Here is a 23,506-nt window from a genome sequence, read left to right on the forward strand (position 1 = left end):
GTAAGTTATAATGACAATATATGTTCTACTGATAACATATGTGCCACTGACAGTATATATTCTACTGATAGCATAACTTCTACTGATAATGTAAGTTATAATGACAATATATGTTCTACTGATAACATATATCTACTGATGGTTCAAGAGCTACTGATAACATATGCTGTACTGATTACAAATGTCTACCGATAATATATGTTCTACTGATAACATTTGATCTATTATAAAGTTATGTTTTACTGATAATATAAGTTTTACTTATAATATAGATCTACCGAAACATATATGTTATAATGATAATATATGTTCTACTTGCAATTTATATGCTTCAGCTAATAATACGTTCTGATGGTAACGTCTAGATACTGATAATATATGCTCTACTGTTAGAATATATGTATTGATAATATTCTGCTGATAAACTTATGTACTAGTGATAATATATGTTCATTATATAGATTTTGTCCTACTTACGACATATGTTCTGGTGATAACGTATGTTCTACTTATTATATATGTTCAACCGATGGTATAAAGTTCTACTGATAACATCTGTTCGACTGATTAAATATTTTCTACTGATAACATATGTTCTCCTGATAATACCTTTTTTTATAAAGTGTGGTCTATTGGTCATATATGTTCTGCAGATAATAATATAGTCCTGGTGATATTATGTGTTCTACACTCATAGTATGTTATCTACTCGAAGTACATTATCTACTTATGGCATCTGTTTCTACTAATAATATATGTTCTTCTGATAAAACGTGTTCTACCAAATATAAATGTTCTACTGAAAGTAGATATTCTACTAATAATATATATTTTTCTGGGAATAATTTTCTACGGATGATATACATTCTGTTAATGATACATATTCTTCTAATAATACATGTTCTTCAGATTATCTATGTTCTACTGATAATATACAGTCTTCTAATAACGAACTATTCTAATGAAATATACTTTACTGATGATATATATTTTTCTAATAACACATATTCTACATGGTCTACTGATAATATGTAATATACAGCTAATATCTGTTCTGTTACTAACATTTCTTCTATTGTTCAACAAACAATATATGTTCTACTGATAATGTATGTTCTACTGATAACATATGTTCATCTGATAATATATTTCTATTACAATATTATGTTCTATTGATATTATGATTTCTACTGATAACATATATTATTATGATAATACGTGTTCTACTGATAATATATGTTCTGCTAATAACACATTTTCTACAAATAATATATGTACTACTGATAATACATGTACTACTGATAATATATGTTCTTCTAATAACATCTTTACTACAGATAGTATATGTTCTTCTAATAATATATGTTCTTCTAATAACATAGTTTCTACAGATAATATATGTTCTACTGATAATATATGTTCTACAGATAATATATGTTCTACTGACAATATATGTACTACTGATAATATGTTATATACAGTTAATATCTGTTCTGTTGCTAACATTTCTCCTATTGTTCTACTGAAATATTTGTTCTACTGATAATACATGTTCTTCTGATAATATATTTCTACTACAATATATGTTCAATTGATATTATGATTTCTACTGATAACATATATTATACTTATAACATATGTTGTAATGATAATATAACATATGTTCTACTGATAATATATTCTCTTCTGATAACAAATTTTCTACAGATAATATATGTTCTACTGATAATATATGTACTACTGATAATATATATTTTTCTAATAACATATTTTCTACAGATAATATATGTTCTACTGATAATATATTCTCTTCTGATAACAAATTTTCTACAGATAATATAGGTTCTACTGATAATACATGTACTACTGATAATATATATTTTTCTAATAACATATTTTCTACAGATAATATATGTTCTACTGATAATATATGTACTACAGCTAATATATGTTCTTCTAATAACATATTTTCTACAGATAATAAATGTTTTACTGATAATAAATGTTCTACTGATTATATATGTTCTACAAATAATATATGTTCTACTGATAATATATGTTCTACTGATGATATATTTATGTTCTACTGATAATATATGTTCTACAGATATTATATGTCCTACTTATGATATATATTCTACTGATAATATATGTTCTACTGACAAAATATGTTCTACAGATAATATATGTTCTACAGATAACATATGTTCTATTTATAATATATGTTTTACAGATAATATATGTACTACTGATAATATATGTTCTACTGATAATTAATGTTCTACAGATAAGATATGTTCTAAAGATAATATATGTTCTAAAGATAATATATGTTCTACTGATAATATATGTACTACAGATAAGATATGTTCTTCTTTTAATATATGTACTACTGACAGTATATGTTCTACTTATATCATATGTTCTACTGATAATACAAGTTCTACTCTTACCCATCGTATATAATCTACTTGTAGTATATAATCTAATAATACATGTTCTACTGATTATGCGTAATCTACTGATTAAATATGTTCTACTGACAGTATAATATTCTACTGATAATGTATATTCAACTGAAAACATTTATTTTTCTAATTATAAATGTTCCTTGATATGTTTTGCTGATAACACATGTTCTTCATAGTCTACTGATATTTTGTACTCTACTGCTATTATATTTATGTACTGATGATACTGCTGCTAATAATAAACATGTTCTACTGATAATATATCTTTCGCTGATAGTATACATTATTCAATTTTTCTCGCTATTGTAGGTTTTGTCATGGAACGGCCCATATGGTTTACTGATGATATATGTTCTACTGACGATATAATTTCAATTTCTACTGATAAAATATGAATATACTGATGACATAATTATGTTCCTCTCATGATATATGTATACTCATAAAATAGGTTCTACTGGTAATATATTTTCAAGTGGTAATATATGTTCTACTGATTATATATGTTCTTATGATAATATATGTTACCAGGAAGACCTAATTTAATACGTGATAAAATAATTATGATATACTGATAACATAATTATGTTCCTCTGATAATATATGTTCTACTGATAAAATGGGTTCTTCTGATAATATATATGCTAATGATAATATATGTTACTGATAATATATGTTCTAATGACAACATGTTTTACTTATAATTACTGTTCGGTCAGAAATATCATAATTTGCTGTTAGGGCATTTTGTCCGCTCAAGTCTCACAAACGTAAATATTTCAGTAAGATATACTTATAATGACAAGTCTTTATTAATGCACCTATAAATTTGGGTCAATGCGCAATAGAGTAATCTGGGTGTATTAAGACCCAGTTGTAATATAAACTGTTTACATTTGTGTTGTATATGTGACAACGCGGCTGTATTTTTTCTAAAACGAATATAAGTACGAGCGTAAACAACAAGTCCACCCTTGAATAATTTTGACAGCGGTTAAACTGGTTAATTAAGAAAAATATAAACACTTATTTGCACTCCGTTTACTATAATCAATAATTCATTCAAAAGATGAACAGGTGAGATAAACCACATGACAGCCGTTAGCCAATAAAATGGCTGTTTCTATGTCACATGACGATTACGCAAATGAAATACGTCAATCGACTCTAACAATAACTCCGGACGAACTAGTTCGCTTAAACGGTAGCAGGATATTATACACAGCGGCTGGTCCGCTGTAAATTGTGACATTTTTATTTTATTTTTGTGTATTATATGTGTTAAATCTTGATGAAAAATGGCACCAGGTCCAATAGAAGAGCTGGCTCTTTTAGACTTGGAGAGGTATGGTCTATTTTGTTTATTATTTAACTTTGAAATTCGATGTTAAAGGTAGATACGTATATCAAGATGGCAGCCATTAACGGTGACCGGACTACTTGTAGGGAAATGACTGGGCGTCGGCGGATGATTAATACCGCGTAATTATATTCTTGTTTCTAGCCGAGATTTCCAGGCTACCTTATCTTAATTTACGGGAAATATGTAGTTTTTCAACATGCTGACATGTCTTTAACGTAGAATAACACTGCGGCAGTGCCGGTACATTTTTATGATTAGAGTTTGTATACTCGTTGAATATATTATTTCTATCTCAAAGTGGTATGAATTTATTGCAATATATATTGTACTATATAATATTTTACTGCTGTCATTTTGATATATTCATTTATAACTACACAGTTAATATTTTTCCAGAAGATATGAATTTGTTCAAGTACAATCATTACTTATTCGTTAGGTTTAAGTATTGTATTTTGAACAATTAAGCCGTGTAGTTAATGGATAATTGTGTTTTTAATTTTATTCATGTACTAGTGCCATTCCTTTTCCAGCTTTAACTTGATTTGAACTCGAAACTCTCTTATCTACAGTGTATATGCTGATCCCTGACCCAAAATAATCAGTCTAAACTGGGTCAACCACTTTTACCTCTCCTTGATTTAATCTGACTTTTCCTTAATTTTGATTATACGGACCATGCCAGAACAGAAAAGGTCGCAAAAAATTAATTTTGTGAAAATAAATTTAATAGATTTTTAATCATGATAGTTTGTATAATAGTTGCACTTTTTACCATCCAGTTAATCCAGCCATAATTTTGTCGATTCAAACCAAATGTTTAACCTATATCTTTGTGCGAAAAAAAGATCGTTTGCTATAAATAGCATGACTGTAGACCTCACTCAGGGTACAATTAAAGTGTTTAAACATGTGTTTTTCATACAAATTACGATGGGAAAGTGTTTGAGCTCGGTGAAAATGTCTTACGTTTCTAGACTCACTTTCATAAGAATGCAATAAATTAATCTGGAAAAATGGGTTAGGACATATGTAGCGCATAATGTATGCGAAGAATATAAATGCCAGATTGCACAAGTGATATTTGCTACTAGGCGAATAGTGTTGGGTTTTTTCCCCGCGGCGTTTTTTATTTGCAGCATCAAATCATCTTGTACATTTATGACATAGGTACTTGAGATGTCTTGACATATCATGATCACCCCATTAATGAGGTGTTATATTAACTAGTTCACTTCTTTGACTGACTTTTGCTAGGATGGATTTGCAGGGGTGAGTTTACAGACAGATTGCATTTTTAAACATATAACTGTTTTTGAATGTTCTCTTGTAATTAAGATCGTTATTTGGTGTTTTAGACTTATTCAAACTCTGTTTGTTTCTGAAAGTCATGAATCCAGACAATTCTTCTTAAAAAAAATTAGACAGAATTACTTAACTAATTCTGTACTCCTTTTGCTTTCAAATATTTTCAAATTTTCTAATAACTTTCAATTTAGTAAAAAATGTATTGCAATGTCGCTTTTGGTTGACGTTCTTTACATGAGATGATCGTTGTGTCCTCTGAGAGTGTGTTTAAACGGGTTATCTGATACAGGTCAGGGTTATTTTCATTGCTCAACTTTACAACAAAGACGAGGAGTGTTCAGGCGACCAAGGAATTCAATTTGATAAGATTTAAATTTGATACAAAACCATCTGTTTGCGGTCAAGCTATTCTCATACCGTTACCTAATTTTTGTATTCTTTTTTTTTTTTTTTAAATCTCTGCGAGCATTTGTTCATACGCTCAGTTACTGCACAATTCGCAATGCTTAATGCTATACAACTGATTTCAAGGTACCTTAACTCTGTGACTATTGTAGCATGACTTAATGTTGAGTCTTTTTTTAAGAACAGGTCAGAAACTGAACAGAATATTTATTTTATTTATTTCAAAAATGAGCCAGGTGGCTTTAATTCTGTACAGATACATAACTTGTTATTTGATATCTGTACGAATATGTACAAGCCACCACTGTTTTATATATGAGCCGTGCCATGAGAAAACCAACATAGTGGGTTTGCGACCAGCATGGATCCAGACCAGCCTGCGCATCCGCGCAGTCTGGTCAGGATCCATGCTGTTCGCTAACAGTTTCTCCGATTCCAATAGGCTTTAAAAGCGAACAGCATGGATCCTGACCAGACTGCGCGGATGCGCAGGCTGGTCTGGATCCATGCTGGTCGCAAACCCATTATGTTGGTTTTCTCATGGCTCGGCTCATATATAATATATATTATGTAATTTATTTAAATGGAAATGTGAAAATGTTCAGAAGCCTACAACTTTAAATGACTAAATATGTCTAGACATTTCTGCCAAGTCTCGCTTCAGTCGGCATTCCAGGAAAAGTCTGCGCTGCAGTGTGCATATGACCCGTTTTCCGCGAAAACTTACAAATATATCTTATCGTGTAGGTGTGCAGTTAATAAAGATATTACACGATTATTTCAATTCTGTTGAGAAGGTTGTCAATCTGACGTTCATCATTTTACATTTTGTATGTAAATTAAGGAATAGTCATGGAAATTATAAATCACTGAGTACATGCGCAAGTTAATTTTAGACGCTACATGTTTAATGCCTCATGAGCAGCCTGTCAACTTTTCAATCTTAAAACATTCAAACAAACATTGTATAGATTCACTCTCAGTTGAGACGGACACGTATTTTTCAAAGAAAGATATATGAAGAATGAATTATGATGTATTTTATGTTTTACGAGCAATGAAGTTTATTATATAACTGAATATCTTAAGTTCTCTTCCATTCTTTCTTCGGCATTCCACTACGAGCGTTCAGATTTATTCTAATTACGAGCGATCAAGTTTTCAAATAGTCCAAATTGCTTGGATATTTGATGACGTAAATGAAATAACTCCATTGGAATCTCTATTCTGCTAGATGTCTGAATGAAGGCAAAACCGATGGATATGATACAGTGGTGATAATCAACGATATGTTGGCATGTTTAAATATCACAAAGGTTTGAATTCATTATCGCAGAGATAATAATAACTCATATATATTTTAACTTCAGGTCGAACAAAGGGGCCTCAAAACAGCGTAGAGATCAAATCAATGGAGAGATAGGGACAATGAGGGACTTACTTCCCCTGCCGGAGTCGGCAAGACAAAGACTCTCCCAACTGCAAATTATGTCCCTCAGTTGTGTCTACATAAGGAAATGTAATATACTACAGAAAAGTAAGTTATATGTTAATTATATTTTGATATGTTATTTTTGTATACTAATAAATGGGTAAATAGTTCGTTTATATTTTACACAAGGGAGTTATGATGCCCGGGTACGTAACAGAACCCCCTTGTGTCTAAATTTCTCAGTCTTATATGTGTAAATTGAGAGGCCTTCCAACAGAATGTGATCCGAAAATGAAACTTAGTCTGCCGCCTTTCGTCAATAAAGACTTCAAATTATCCATACCCATCCCATTTGCATAACCTAGATCTTAAACTCCTAACGGTCTTGTGATTTCAATAGTTTCATGTATAAACTTCCTGAAATGTATGAAAACATTTTCTCCCTGAGAAACAGTAACTACTACAGATATTTGTTTATATTGAAATAAATATTTCTGAGTGGAAATGCGCTATTAAAATTAAAGTTGAAACACACCGAAACAGGATGTTTATAAGGAAGTTTAACTTCTGATGTAATCGCTGCATTTAACAAGATATCGTACGAGTATATTGTGTTTAACATAATGTCATATATGGTGTCATTTATGTCCAGGACAGTAGTATCTTTTTCCTTTCTCAGCCTCCACTCTTGACCTTTTCCTTAAAGGCATGATATCTTATTCTTGACATGTAGTAAGGTATGTTTGATGTTTTAGAGTACATACTTAAAAAATTGCAAATTTATAGTAGGCAGTTACAGATCGGAGATTAGCAATTAAACAATTGTTAAAAATGCTTACATTTTTTTCCAGTGCTCCCTACAAATCGTTGCTCAATTGAAGTGCCTTGCGAATTTTCGTCGGTAAGTAGCAAAAATGTTTTTTTAATTATTAACAGTTGTTCCTACAAGGTTGCGGTAACCCACTGTCACTATTTATACTAGTAAATATGGGTTAATAATTCTGCATTTCCGATAAAGCTGAGTACAGTGTTTGGATATTTTGCAATTTGTAGAAAAAAATTGTGATTCAATACTATCACGATACAACAACATATTAGCCATATATGGTAATATGATGACAATTGTTCTTTTTAAATAAGATAATCTGCTATATTTGGAAATGTCACACAATTTTCTACCATTTATGTTTATTGTTTATACGAAATTCATTGGAAATTTCAAATTCTCAGTTGTATTGCTAAGACAATAACATGAAACGTTTTCCTGGAGTTAATATTCCTTCCCTCTTTTTCTCAAGAGTATTAAACATGCGACAAAAGTCGCTCTGTGGCTTTAGCTACCGCTGTGAACACAATTAGAAATGTGACTTTAATAAGAAAAACATGAATAGTTTGAATAGTTTATTGATTAGCAGTCCAAGAGGCATATGAAAATAAACTAAGAGGACAAACATGAAACTAATAAATGACGAATAGTTATGAAAAAAAAATCGTTTATAGTTCAAGTCAGGACGAACTATGCGTTTTCCCTCTAAAATATTCAACATGCTTCAACCCGACCACAGAGTTTTTAACTGTATCATATTTCACAATTTACGGGTATACTTGTAACCATATACACACATGACAGTTACGCATACAGTATTTTAAAGGTGTTACGTCAATCATTCATATTTAATAAGTTCATATTCAAATATGACAGCCGTCTTCAGTTTAGCTTTCACGTCAGTAAGGCTTTCAAGGGATTATTATAATACATTTTAATCAGCACGGTAATTTTTTAAACATAGAAGTACTATACTGAAACAAAATTAAGATATTTATGGATACCATAACCAGACAAAGGTGGTGTATAAATCACTGTTAGGATGGCAGTTTTGACATTTTATGGCCATCACCTGATTGTGTACATTTGATTCGCAAAAGATATCAAGATTCAATGAGTAAGTGCTGACTAAGCGCCTATCAATATGATTGTAGAGAACTAAGTTTTAATACTGGTTTATTTATGTGCATACTACTAGCATGTAGACTATGACATTGATTTTCATTGATATTTCTAAGTGGTTTGGCGACAAAGTCCATTTCTTGTTATTTTTATAGTTATTTTGAGAAAAATATTATTATTACAATCTGGTTTGTCATAAAACTTATCGTGATATGGACAATAACAAAACTTGTTTACAAGTGTTAGAAAATATAAAATAACCCTTTTAAATGATACAGATCTAGCTCGATTATCATTCCAGTTGTATTATCTACATAATATACATCATTTGTACAATATGTAGGTCGGAAAACGTCAAATATTTTGGTCTTGACAGCTTTAACGACTTTATTGCAGTCGTCTGCATCAGTTAGTGAACATTGTCTACTTCATGTAAATTAAAACATACGCAACCATCTGTTTTAAAGTCATTAAAATGACGAATTCAACGCTCCCACTTCAATTTTATCGTCTAGATCGCATATTTTCAATCCATTAGCGCATAAATTGCGTTGTGCGAATAAAATAGATTTATTTTTAGGTTTATGACGTTATTTCATTTGCTTGCACGGTTCAGTGCGAATGCGTCCCTGGGAAAAAATAGGCTTAGTAGAAAACGTATATTTGACGCTCTGTGGGGCATAGTAAATGAATGATATTACTATATTTGTATAGGAATCTGTGTGCACTGTCGTTAAGAAAGCAGTCCACAGGACGCTAGTCGCTTTAGAATATTTAAACAGATTTAAAAGATCTATCTACGCTTTACGAATAACGCATTCATTTAAGAAGTACATTGAATACAAATATGAAAAATATATGAATATGATCACGGTTTTACAGTGTGACCCGTTTATTCTGCTTTACGCCTACAGTTTAAAAAGGCCGTAAACATAACTAAACATATCAATAACTAGATTAGCTATTAGTCTGTTAAAAATGGTTAACCCAGATTATTCCATAAATGTGCTAATATACACGATAGCTTTTGATTGGTTTCAGGCACTGACGGGGTTCATTCTTGTAACAACACGGGATGGAAAGCTGGTCTACATTTCGGAAAATGTTACGGAATACCTCGGACATTCGATGGTAAATGTCTTTTTTTCTTATAATTAGGCAGAAAAAAAAACTTTTGTTTCGAGTTTGTTTCTTTATTATGTGCAAGTTTCCTTATCGCAGGTCGTTTATAAAAGATATTTTATTGTATTGATCATATGTTCTTTTTGTGGCCCTACGTCTTTAGACCCAGAATGCATCTAATAGTGACACATTTCAGCGAATTTTGCTATGTCCTGCAGGTTGACATGAAGACACAGGGTGATAGTCTTTTTGACATTGTGGACAAACGAGACCATGGCACTGTGCAGGCACAGTTGCTACATGGTGTTGCTACCACTGAAGGCCACCAAAACAGAAAGATCTCGTTCTTCTGTCGCATGAATATGTCCAGAACACTCAAAAGACAGGGAGGATTTGGAGACGTTAAGGTAAACATTATGTTACGTCTTCTATTTTAGAGCAAGGTTTCACGTGTGACTGTCCTCTACATGAACTGCGTCAAACAACGTGCCATAGGATTGCGAGTTCACGTAAAATAAATGGTCACTACGATTTGATCATATACGTTTATATAAAATGACATTTTATGATCGTGATGGCTCTGTGGCTGTGTTTGGGGTGTTCTGTGCATCCGGGAAATCTACCCTTACCTTTTATGTTTGATACAATATGGGAGTTATCTTGAGTGACAGCGGGCAAACTTTTTTTCCTTTTATTGCATGTTTTGACTAATTTACCTATTTCAGTGAAAATTTCTTCGTCCTTTAGTATTTCGTTCTCATTGCGAAAATTGCTGGTTGTTGTTGTCAGATGCCCTTAAAGGGCCATGACTTTAATCAATGAACTTGAAACTAAACTTGACAAATAGACAATCAAACGAAGTATGTAAGTGGGAGAACTCCCCGATGTGGCAAATTGGTTAAAATATAAAATGATCTTACATGTTTTACACAGTCTCAATTGATTTATAAACAAAAACTTTGATATAAAAATGGAAATGAGTTCATTGAACACAAAGTTAGTAGACATAATTCGTTTTAAATGCAAATAATTGAGATGTATGGGTAAGTTACTATTACTACAGCTGTCAGAATAATGACGTACCATTGAATAATAGGCCTATGTGTTTATAATCCGCCACATGTGTGAAAGAAAAAACTAGCAGACTTCGGAACATGCAAACATTCCAAGAAATAATCTTCAAGAAGTTAAACATTTAACAATTGTGCGACACACACAGCAGTTTTTTAAGATAAGGACTATTTGGCAGGCGGATTTATATGATATGCTGCGAGTGAAAACATCTGTTGCCAAAATGCAAGATGTTTTCTTTCCCACAGTACAATGATGTATGACTACATTACATGTCTATCTCGAACAGTTTCTGTATACACGTACAGCAGTTTTTCCGTAAAATGTGGCCGAGAAATCCATGCAAGGTGTTAATAAAAGACAAAATGCATTTGAATAAGGAAACCAGTTTTCTGTACAGAAATTCTAAAATAGTGGACACATTTGTTTCCTTCCCGGCATTGCATTTATACCTTATTAGCAGTAAATGGAACACTTAAATTCATCTTCATTTATACAGTCAGGTAAATATTGTCTACCATCTTGTTTGACTCATATTGTAGATTGTCTGGGAAAATCCAACTTTTGACATTTTTCCAGATTTCGTACAACCTTTATAATATTAATTATTTACCAAGGCTGTTCCTGATACAAACTACCTGCAGCAAGTACAGTTTGTAATTAATAAAGGTGCGTTATAGAAAATGCGTAGGATTTAGCTTTGAGGGAAAATATTGACAAACAGTACAACAGTTTTATATCATCGTTCTGCTTAATAAATAGTGCGTTTTTGTTATATAACCTGATAGGTAATGCGTTTTTGCTCTATTTCCGAGAGATAGTGCGTTTTTTATTGTCGGCCGAGAGATAATCATTTTTTTTGCAGACAGACTGAGGTTTATTTCTCTAACTGATAAAGTGCGACCAGCTTTATATTCTGGAACTTAATCCTAATAGAAACTTTACAACTGTTTTGTTGACACATTAAGGGTTAATAAAATATATGAGTTTAATGAATAAAATATAATAAATATAATAAAAAAAATAGAAGCGAAACAGTTTATTATGTATGATAATGACTGGTGTAAAGACAATAAAAAATACAAATGAGGTGGTCACTAATCTGCAGCACCAAGATACAGTAATATGGGCATTTAATCGCTTGTATTGTTGACTCGGAAATCCATAGAGTAACATATATTGTAATTTTGTATTGACCATGGAAAACTGTTAAGTCCCATATGGGCGGTTTTTCTTTGTTTGAAGAAGTTCCACTGATAAATACATACATCTTACATTAATTATCGTTTGATAACTAGTATAGCCAGAGCGTCTAGTCAGTAGTCGCGGAGTACGCACCTTTTGTCTCCCTGGCAACATTTACCCTATACAGTTGCCAAGTTTACCATCGATTCCTAGCACTGTTTCACCTCAGTTACATTTTCTGAGTGACTGCCAGAAAATTAATACATCCAGCGCTCACATAAAGTCTTCGCCATCATCTCATTGAAGTACTACTTGTACTGTATTGTATTATTCTTTAATAGTTTTCTAGGAATGATAGAAAGATACAGCAAGTGAAATAGAAGTGATAAAATAACTCCAAACAATGTGCGCGATAATAGCTGTACTTGAAGAGTTCATTTCCGCAACTATTTGTTTACACAAGTAATCACATAACCGCTTTTTCAATGAACAAGGCTTGTATTGTATGTTAGGAAAAATATATGTTAGAGAAAAAAACTATCGTCAAAATTAAAGGGGCATGCCTGCAGAGAAACATCACAGTATCAAACTCTTAGAAACAGATATTATAAATCGTAATTGTTAAATATAAATCAATAAAATATAAATCAATATATTGATATAAGGTAGAGCCAAACATTAAAAAGTTTTGCCGCATGTTTAACGAGGTACTGAACTTCTGTACATATCGCATAGCACTGCTTCTGAATAATATAGACCACTACCTGGACTTCAACAGAATTTAATTTTTTTTGTTTGTAATTTCCTAAAATGGAATATTCAATTCAAAAACAATTGACACACGCCTTAAAACTTGTACAATATTCTGAAAACTTATTTCCGAAACAATGACCGGGTTATGGATAATTTTAATGGCAGTCATAGGAAGATAGGAAACACAATCTTTTTTTTTTCTATTAAACATCTAACGTCCTTCAGTATTTACCTACAAGTTTCGTCTGCCATAAAGTCATCTGTCAAATGGCTGACAAATCTGACAGATGCAGCGCCATAAAACACTAACACAGGTTGGTATAATGTAATGAAGATATATCGCTTGTCACAGAATAATACATCATATTGTAGAGGGAATTGTACATGTAGAATTTTTGGGAACTCGTTAGAGGAATGGAAGTGTTTAAAGTTCATTAATAAACTTGCTAGTAAACCGCGAATGCCAAATAAACCTTCATGTCACATTAAAAACAAGTGCGTTTTAGCCGAGATAAGAGAGCGAGGCTGTTAATTGGGGGAAAATTCAAGAGTGAGGCTGTTAATTGGGAAACAAATTCAGTAAGGGTATCTTTCAGATCTAACGAATTTAAAAAAAAGATGAAATGACGTGTGTCCGCGAAGGTTTCTTCTAACAAACACTAATGCAGACACAATAAAAAATAAAAATGTACGTATTGCCTCAGGCGGAAAACTGTCATAATCTCATTTACAGAGTTAATTATGCATTCAACATAAAACCACAGTGCATACAGCTTTAACAATATAAAATGACTCGGAAAATAATACACTTTCCACCACAACCGGAAATATTAACTTTCTAGTTTTACGTCATACCTAGCAACCAGGCCACAATGCTTACATACGCGGAAAATGAATGTCAACATAAAAGACCAGTTTCATTTATAATCAACGTTTATAATCTAGGTGACAATGTCACTGTTTGTGTGTAAATAAAATGATAAATAAAACAAAGGGACGTAGAAAAATCGCACGTCTATTAAAGTAGTCACTCCATACACCATTAATTATGTTGTCTTATTTATTTATTTGCTCAGACTGTAGACCACACTCGTAATTATCGCTTTTCTGTCAGAAAAACAGCCTCCCGGAAGATATTGAAACATACACTACGGCACCTGGAAAATGACGTCATCATTAATTATCCTAATCAGCTACCATCCCTTCTGTTCTGTAACAAAAGAATGCAGAATTAATGATATATATATCAAAATAATGAGTTAAATTGATGCCACTACGCCCTAGATTAGATAAATTTCACGAGTCATAAAGAATGAGCACTGCACAGAGACAAATTATAGCAATGTGCCAACTAGAGGTCTAAAGATATCTTAATTGGAAGACGTGCACAGATACAACTTCTGTGTATTCGTATAAAATGTGAACTGTCGCGGTAAAAAGGGACCATCTAGTATGACGTCGTTGGTGAAGCATGTTATAGCTTAGCATGATTCAAAAGAACAAAATATGTAAGCAAGGGCCTTGAAATAACTGTCATTATATTTACTTGCAGGTCATGCATGTGAAAGGTCATTTCGTGCCAGTAGGCCAGAAAGAGGCTGGTGTTCCCGAGCAGTACGTGTTTATGGCGCTCTGTACACCGTTGATCACTCCAGACGTTAAAGAAAGTCTCATCCAAAACAACACCACAGTGTTCAGGAGTGTACACAAACTTGACATGTCCTTCATTGAAATGACAGAAACGTATGTTCACATAATTTGTTGATATTTCAAATATAATATATTCAATGACAATATTTTGACACTGATCGAATTGATAAAAATATCAAGTGTATCAATTAATTAACGAGTATTAGTTAATTAGGTTATTAGTTATGTTGAAATACGTATATAAGAATGAATTATGATAATTGAATTATGTCGTGTTAATTACAAATGTAATTTGGCTTTCAGGGGAGAGTTTCATCTTGGCATAAGGAATGATCAGATTGAAAATAAGTCGTGGTATTCTATGCTTCATCCTGAAGATCTAACAGAAGCAAGGGCAAAACATATTCAGTGTGAGTACCTCAGACTCATAGCCTTTATCTAGCGTTATGTTGTATGATTTGACGATTATCTGCATAAACATTTGTGCTACTTTTCCCCGAATCTTTTACAAGTTTAACAGTGCTGTAGCATTAACGTCACTTAAAATAGATATTCGTTTGAAAACAATTTTCACTAATGTTTTTCTCCACATCTTGCATATTTTATTCCATTCTGTTTACAGTGATAAAATCTCGCCATGAGATGGGATGTATGATGACAGTGCGCATGCTCACAAATACAAATGAGGTCATCTGGGTCAACATTGTGATGCATGTTAGACAGGCGCTTGTTTCCAACAGTGACGATCCTGTTATCGTCTGCATTAATCAAGTTGTCAGGTGAGCCAAAAAATTATGAATTTCAGAAACAATAAGCCTCCTGTTTCCACCTTGAAAACCAAAAATATTTTTATGAAGAAAATATTATCTCTGGTCATAAAATGTCATTTTTCTAGACATTACATTTATAGTATTACATTCCTTACATATTACATTTAATATATCCAAACTATTTTTTCTTTTTGTATTATTTCAGTGAAGAAGAGGCGAAACAATTTAAGATTCAAGGTCAGCTGTTTGCCTTGTATGCCGCAAGGGCACCGGATATATTCTTTGGTGGACATCATTTCCACCACTTCCAACAAATGGTCGATCCAGAAATGTTAGGTCGTCACCAAGCACAGGCATTTATGCAACAACAACATCCTCAACAGGCGTACTACCCTGATCAGCAAAGATACCAGTTCGGAACTCCTCGGCCTAGTTCTAGTGACTATCCACAACAGCAACAACACAAGTACGGTCTTTCTGGCCTTGATGACATGGGTCAGCAACCGCCACACGGACACACGAGCACAATAAAAGCACTTAAAAGAAAGCTGCAAGAAAACTTCATTTCCTCATGCAAGCCAAACAAAATCCCAAGGGTCGTTTCAAGCGAAAGTCCAGAGGGACGATTCCCAGATTTCTCATCTGGTCAGACACATTACGTGATGAACGTAAACGTTTTCAGAAGCAACACGAATGACGTGCTGAACGCTGATAATGGCATTCCAGTTTACGGCGGCGATACCTTACCAATGGTCTACCAATCTGCTCCTATTGACCCAGTTCATGCTATCAGACAGAAGAAGGCCATGCTGGTAAATGCTATTGCTCCTGTTGGAACACCAGCAGTTGTGCAGAAACTGGCCCCAACTTGCACTCTGGAGCAAGTAGTCCCCGAGATCTCCATACCAGATTGTTACCTAACTCCGGATCCATCGCCGGCAAATTCTCCGAAGCCATTGATCTCAGCAGCCCCAGTGAAACAAGAAACACAGGAAATAAAGCAGCTAACGTCATACGTCATGGGCAGACTGAACGAACTGAAGCAGAACCAGACCATTTCTGAGACGCCGGTCACAAAACAAACAAACGTTGCGTCAAACAAAAAGAAGAACTTGCCAGTTATCGATGCTACGTTTGTTGACTCTTTCTTCGACGATCTTCGACCAACAGTGAAAGAGACCTATATTCAAATCAAATTGGAGCCCCGCTCTCCAGAACCAGCCATACAAAGTGCAGTCGAAAAACAACGCGTGCCAGCACAGAGTCTCATAATGACGTCACAATCACCTCCCCCAGTCATGCAGCGTTTGCCGCAAGGTACATGCAACATCAAAGAGGAGCTTACTCTTGAAGAATGTACCGATCTCGAAGAGTTGTTGGGACTTGTTGATACCGCTGGTCCGGATACCAACATGTTGTCTCCAGCATACTCTATCGAGTCGATCTCCCCAGTTGCATCACCACAATCACATACAGGCAGCGTGGCTGAATCATCCCCTGTATCATGCTCATTTGATTCAACTCCTTGCCTCAAACAGAACTCACTGGACCGGATGTATAGCGAGATGAGTCCGGGTTCCACATCACCAGGCTACGAAGGTCGAGATGATATCCTAGAACCCGATAGCTGGTTACTCGAACCGATCAGTATGTCGCTGGATATGTCGCTGGCCGACATCGAGACCATGCCTTGTGAACTGAAGATTAACGAGGAGGATGAACTCTTTCATCTAAAGAAACTCCTGCAGCAATCTTGGGAACCATGTGGTAAGTTGATTTTAAAGTTTTCCGTTTCTCAGAGATAACTTTTAAAAAAATCTTAAAATCCTCTGTATGATTTTTCTGTGTTAGTTACGTATGCATACGGTAAACATAAATAAATATATGAGTAGATCTACCTGCTAGGCTTTAAGGCTGAAATAAACTGAATATAATGATCGTTTCTGACTTCAGGTACCCAAAGTTCCAAATCTCATAAAACCACCCAGTAGGCTTCCTGTGTAAGTGTTACTTACAATCATTTTTGTGTATGGCATATTGCCATGTCGTCATTTTGGAGCGTCCCTGTTGACTCCTGCTGGCCAGGAAACAGTCAAGCCAACGCTTCTGATGGTGTCCTGGTTTACTTCCTGTTCTGCGGGCAGAAGAGGATAGACACCCTCCCTGTTAATAGCTCTCATACGTCACCATCATCACACTCATCCTCACCAAAGACGTCAGATACTTTCGGCGGGAAATCGGTTAATTTAAACATTTGATCATGCTGGTTCATGAAAATTTTACTTATGCGCGGGACGTATTTTAAGCCAGTTAGCATATTATAGGGGCAGTACGAGAAGTTTTTTCTCTGAAGTGATATTGTGAAGAAAAAACAGTTTACAAAAAGATATGTGCTTTATATAAAGTGTGCCTTTGCAGCGAACTATGTAATAAGACGATGTGTAGATGTGCTGGCTTTACAAGCCAGCAAAGAGTAAAGAAATGTGTTTAGTACTTTTTCAATGATAGCGTATTTTACGTTGTGCTTAGATTGAATAGGTCTAATTACTGTAAATATCCGTGTATTGTAGCTTAATTATCTAACGCTGGAGTATGATACTTGATTTAAATTTACTTTGTTTTATTACTTTCTTACCGGAACTTCATTTTTGGCGCTGGTCGCCGTTTATTAAGTAGTTAGGTTATATAATCATTCGTAGTGTTTTGTGTTTGGTGTTTAGCAGTGGTGTTTTTCATTAACTTTTCATTATTTGCGAGCACTTCTATTTAGGACATTCTGATGGATTTGTGTTTTTGTTTCTGTCGAATTGTTTCTTCACTGCTGGTCGGTGGGGAAATGAAGTTGATTGCCGACTGCATGATTGCAATATCCAGGCACATGAATGTTTAAGACTTGCATTTTAATGTTAGCATGTGTGCTTTTTAGGGAGAATTTTGACATTTTCAATAACTCAATGTGTATTTGCTGGCCAAGTGCACGAGTCGTTTATCCAACCGTTGTGTTTGCTGTTAATGCTTCATGTGTTTGTTATTCATACTTTGTGTTTAGCATTTGTGTGTTTATGTATATTTTCGGCATAAATTGGAGAGGCGTTACAATTTGGACAGGCATAATTGCAAACGAAAAGCTTTTCTAATTTCGCGTTATCCATAGCTTTTTAATTTCGCAAGGTGATATATTAAGTTATATTAACCGCTGGTCGGTAAGCGTTTGTGTATATTAAATTACAAAACCTTTTAGTTTCCTATGCATTGACCCTTCGATGAGCTTTTGTTTCTTTTATAACGGCCGGTCCAGGTAAAGGATTACAAATGTTCTGAAGAAGGACGTTATCAAGTACCGATATTTCGGGGGTGGGGGTGGTGGGGTTTAGGTTTTGTCGCGGGTCGGCATTACACTATAACAAAATAGTTGAAACGATTTGCAGAGGAAATTAATATGGTTTGATTAATCAAACATCAAAAAGTATTACTATCATTGACCAAACAAACTGAATGTTACAACTGGATTTGAAATCACTTACCCGATACAGAGGGGCTGGACCGCTTTGTATGCAAGGAAAGGGAGATGTCCAGTAGAAGACGTCAGTACTTTGTAACAGACAAAATGGCGCTATCTGTTTGACCGCGTTAAAATGGGTTTCGTGTTTTCAATTTGTCGATAATTTCCTACAAAGCTTTTTTAAAGAAAAAACCGCCGCTGGTCGGCAGCTGTTGTGGGGGATGGTCTACCTTGTTAACGCGCTCTCCGTTCAATATGATGCTTTAATTTACTTCTGTGTTTATAAGCTTTAATCCAGCGAGATTTTCAAAGTATCTTTCGTTTGCACATATTTTTGTTCTGATTTTCTTTAAGCACGTGTAAGTTCTATTTTTGCAATTAATTTAGTAAATTGCTGGACATTTTGCACGAATTAGCAAGGGTATACTTACACGCATGCGTACCCATATTAGGCTTGTCTCCGTAGTCTGTGTTTCTAAAAAAAAGACCGCTGGACGGCTATGCGGGATACAGATCACGGAAACACGTGATGTTCCTAACTGGTGTAAAGTTTCAGAAAGATGAGTTATTTTCGCAGGTCGAAAACTGTTCTGTGACTTGGCGCTAACTGTGTGAACGTCTCTACTTGGCGAAATCGTAAAAATAATGAACGCCATTGTCCAAAGTATAACCTCTCCAATTTTATTACACCTTTCGTCCAGATACGTGTCAGTTTTGTTTGAAGTGAGGAAATTAATTAGACACTTGTGGTAAAAACTATCATATAACTTATAGCAGAAATAAAATATGACAACTTCAGAATAACACCTATGTGTAATTTTAATTTAAGCTTGTGAATTACAAACAGCAAATTATGCAACTTGGGTGTGTAATTTATGTCTACTGACGTATATTAGTTTTAAGATAAATGACTTAGTCGACATTTAATTAGTATATTTTACACATGTGTGGAGATCAGCTTTATAATTTCCAAATATTCATTATACCAAATGCTTTTTAAACTTACACATGTTTTTTCTTGGTTTTCTTATTTGAATTTACATAATCTTTGAATGTTTCAATCCGCTTAATAAAGATCTATCAGAATTCTCGTGTGTTTGTTTATTTGATATTCTGGCAAAGTGCCTCTTTCCGCCTCATGTATTGCTTTACCATAATAAGATGAAGTCTATACATAAATAATAGTATGTCTTTTTTATGCCCCCACTTTAATGTTGAGGGTATATAGTGTAGGTACTGTTCCGAAATCTCGCGTGTCCAACTCCTCGCACACTATCAGTCTGATTTGCTTCAAACTTTCACAGATTAACAAACTTGATGTGAAGATGACCGACCATAAAGGAACGAACTTTTGCTGTGACTATGTTTGCTGTATAGAATATAGAGAAAAATCTTGTGTGTCGAACTACTCAAACACTAATGAAAGGAAATTCCAAGAAGAAGGTCCTTGATGTGAAGATGACCATAAATTATAGACTTTTTTTTCTGTGGCTGTTTTTTCTTTCTTACTTTCACACAATTAGCCACAGTGAAGAAATTTTGTGTGTTCAACTCCTCGTAAACTTTTTGAAGGAAAGAATTGCTCAGATACATAACCTTATATGAATATGACCATAAAGAATTGACTACTCATTTTGATCAGCAGAGTTTCAATGAGATAAACATTCTGACCAAGTTTCAAAAAGATTGGAGCACAAATGTGGCATCTAGAGTGTAAACATAATTTTTCTTTGATTTGGCCTAGTGACCCTACCTGATCCAATTTTTATCCCGTCTGAGATTTCATAGATACAAAATATTCTAACAAATTTTCATTAAGATTGGAGCAAAAATGAAGCCTCTTGAGTGCAAACAAGCATTTTCTTTGATTTGACCTAGTGATCTAATTTTTGAACCCACTTGACCCGGATGAGAACTCATCTAGGATTCCATAGAGGCAAACATTCTGAATTTCTGACAAAAGTTAGTAAAGATTGCAGCAAAAATGTGACTTCTAGAGGGTAAAAAAGCTTTTACTTTGATTTGACCTTGTATGGCCTATTTTTGAACCCACGTGACCAAGATAAAAACTCATCCGAGATTTCATAGAGACAAACATTCTGACCAAGTGTCATGTACATCAGAATGCAGCCCCTATTGCAAACACCCAAGTTTTCCTTTCATTTGACAGAGTGACCTAGTTTTTGACCCAAGATGACCTATATTCAAACTTTTCCTAAATTTGATCAAGAAAACTATTCTTATCGAATCTCACAAATATCCAGTGAAAAATGCAGCCCCTATTGCACACAAGTCTTTCTTTGATTTGACCGAATGACCTTGCTTTTGACCCCAGACAACCCATATTCTAATTTGACCTAGATTTCATCAAGACAAATATTCTGAATAAAGTCTTCAGATATTCAGTGAAAAATACAGCTCCTATTGAATACACAAGGTTTTTCTTTGATTCGACCAGGTGACACGGTTTATGACAGAAGATGACCCATATTCAAACTCTACCTAGATTTCATCACGACAAACATTTTGATCAAATTTCAAGAAGATCCTATGTTAAATGAAGCCCCTATTGGATACACAAGAGTTCTTTGATTTTTGATCGGGTGGCCTAGTTTATGACGCCACAAGACAGATTCTAACTTGACCTAGAGGTCATCAAGACAAATATTTTGACAAATTCTCATTAGCTTCAAACTTAAAATGTTGACTCTAGAATGATTACAAGATTTTCCTTTGATCTGGCCTAGTGATCTAGTTTTTGACCCCATTTAATTTGGCCTGAAGATCACTAAAATAAACGAAGATAGGGTCATATAGTCATAAATGTGACTTCTAGAGTGTTACAAGCTTTTTCTTTGATTTGACCTAGTGACCTAGTTTTTGACCCAGATTAAAAATTGACCTAGAGGTTATCAAAACATTTTGACCAATTCTCATGAGTTTCAAACTTAAACGTTGGACTCTAGAGTATTAACAACATTTTCCTTTGATCTGGCCTACTGACCTAGTTATTGATCCCACATGACCAAGTGTCAAACTTGACCTAGAGAGCATGAAGACAAATATTCTGACCAAGTTTCATAAAGATTGAATCAAAACTGTGGTCTCTCTCTAGAGTGTGAACAAGGCAAATGTTGACGGACGGCGGACGCCGGACAATGACCGGTCATAGCTCACCTTGAGCACTTCGTGCATGCTCAGATGAGCTAAAACTCGCGTCGTCTATGGAAGGTATATACATACACTGGTATCGTAAAAGCGGAATAAGCAATAGCAACACAAAGAAATATGACCTAACTATGACCTGTAACAATAATACACGTGGTAAAAATGTCACCCTTCACACTCCGAGGCGTGTATAACTGACTTGGTGGCTCCGTGGAAACTCATATCACAGACTCAAGAGTTTGTATCGTTCGAACTTTATACAAGTTAAGGCACAAAGTCAAAGTTTAATACCCACTTCTTATTTTGGCAACATTACCTAAACTATATAGTAATTGTGGAATGAACATGTTAATACAGCCACGATTTTCAGCAGACCTACCAGTATGGATGAAAACAGAAAAATGTTATCAAGAGTAGGACCAGCACAACGTTGAGAGCAATAGTGACTGATGATCCTGTGTTAGAAAAAGGATGACAAAGCTAGCGTTATGTAACCCAGATAGCAGACATGCGTTGGCCCAACGTTGGGCCAACGGCAGACTCTTCGTTGGCCCAACGAAGATTTCCAACGTTGGCCCAACGCCATTTTGCTAATTGGCGCAACGTTGGCCCAACGGTTGGTACACCGTTGGCCCAACGACTGGAATCCTACACATATCGTTGGCCCTCCGTTGGGCCAACAACTGGTATCCTGCACTTATCGTTGGCCCTCCATTGGGCCAACAGTATTTTTTCGTCTATCATGGTTGGTCCAGCGTTGGGCCAACGCTATCCCAACGATTACGAAACTGAAAAAAAGACTAAAACTAACACTATTTAGTAAGTATTTTATTTTCAAATAGTTGTGATTTTGTTAAACTTTAACAAAAAGAAATCTAACAGTTATTTAAAGTTTGTTTGCAATTTTCCTGAAGAAATATAACAGAATATTTCATCACTACAACATGTCAATTATTGATTCCAGCCTTTTATAAATCTAAATATGTTTCTTTAACAGTCACTTATTAAATCCCACTAATTTAAAAATGAATAACTGTCTGTATATTAACTCATTATATATCCAAGTTCTGTTTAATTGTTTTCTTTTCTCACTGAAGTTGCTGCTTTCCTTTTTTCTTCTTGTTTTTTCTTGTGCACCACAATGCTAGGCACTCCATTATTACTTTCTTGAACAGCACCCTGTAAAAAATCATAATGTTGATTAAACCAATTAACAATATAACAAAAGAAATGCACATAAACCTCTGGATATAAACTTGCGTAAAATGTATGAAATTTATTTTTGTCTGTATTTAACCGAGAAAAATATGTTAGAATTAACGAGAATATGAGTTATTTTATTTAAAGAATTTAATACT

General features: G+C 34.2%; 1 protein-coding gene across 1 annotated transcript; it reads left to right on the forward strand.

Moving 5' to 3' along the window:
* Nucleotides 1-3,651: 3,651 nt before the first annotated feature.
* Nucleotides 3,652-20,068, forward strand: LOC123526135 (uncharacterized). Its single transcript, XM_045305152.2, has 10 exons — nucleotides 3,652-3,816; nucleotides 6,918-7,084; nucleotides 7,831-7,880; nucleotides 9,969-10,058; nucleotides 10,268-10,456; nucleotides 14,611-14,801; nucleotides 15,012-15,118; nucleotides 15,331-15,487; nucleotides 15,684-17,245; nucleotides 17,432-20,068. Exons 1-10 carry the CDS (start codon nucleotides 3,770-3,772, stop codon nucleotides 17,467-17,469), a joined length of 2,598 nt encoding a protein of 865 aa, XP_045161087.1. The 5' UTR covers nucleotides 3,652-3,769; the 3' UTR covers nucleotides 17,470-20,068.
* Nucleotides 20,069-23,506: the final 3,438 nt, after the last annotated feature.

This window comes from Mercenaria mercenaria, chromosome 1 (assembly GCF_021730395.1).
Source record: "Mercenaria mercenaria strain notata chromosome 1, MADL_Memer_1, whole genome shotgun sequence".
NCBI lineage: Eukaryota > Metazoa > Mollusca > Bivalvia > Venerida > Veneridae > Mercenaria > Mercenaria mercenaria.

What these genes read in the sequence shown, in the direction of transcription:
- LOC123526135 (XM_045305152.2), top strand. Translation starts at nt 3,770, where the DNA reads ATGGCACCAGGTCCAATAGAAGAGCTGGCTCTTTTAGACTTGGAGAG. An exon ending in GCTCTTTTAGACTTGGAGAG is followed by an intron (nt 3,817 to 6,917) that starts GTATGGTCTATT and finishes TTTTAACTTCAG; the next exon opens with GTCGAACAAAGGGGCCTCAA. An exon ending in TGCCTTGCGAATTTTCGTCG is followed by an intron (nt 7,881 to 9,968) that starts GTAAGTAGCAAA and finishes GATTGGTTTCAG; the next exon opens with GCACTGACGGGGTTCATTCT.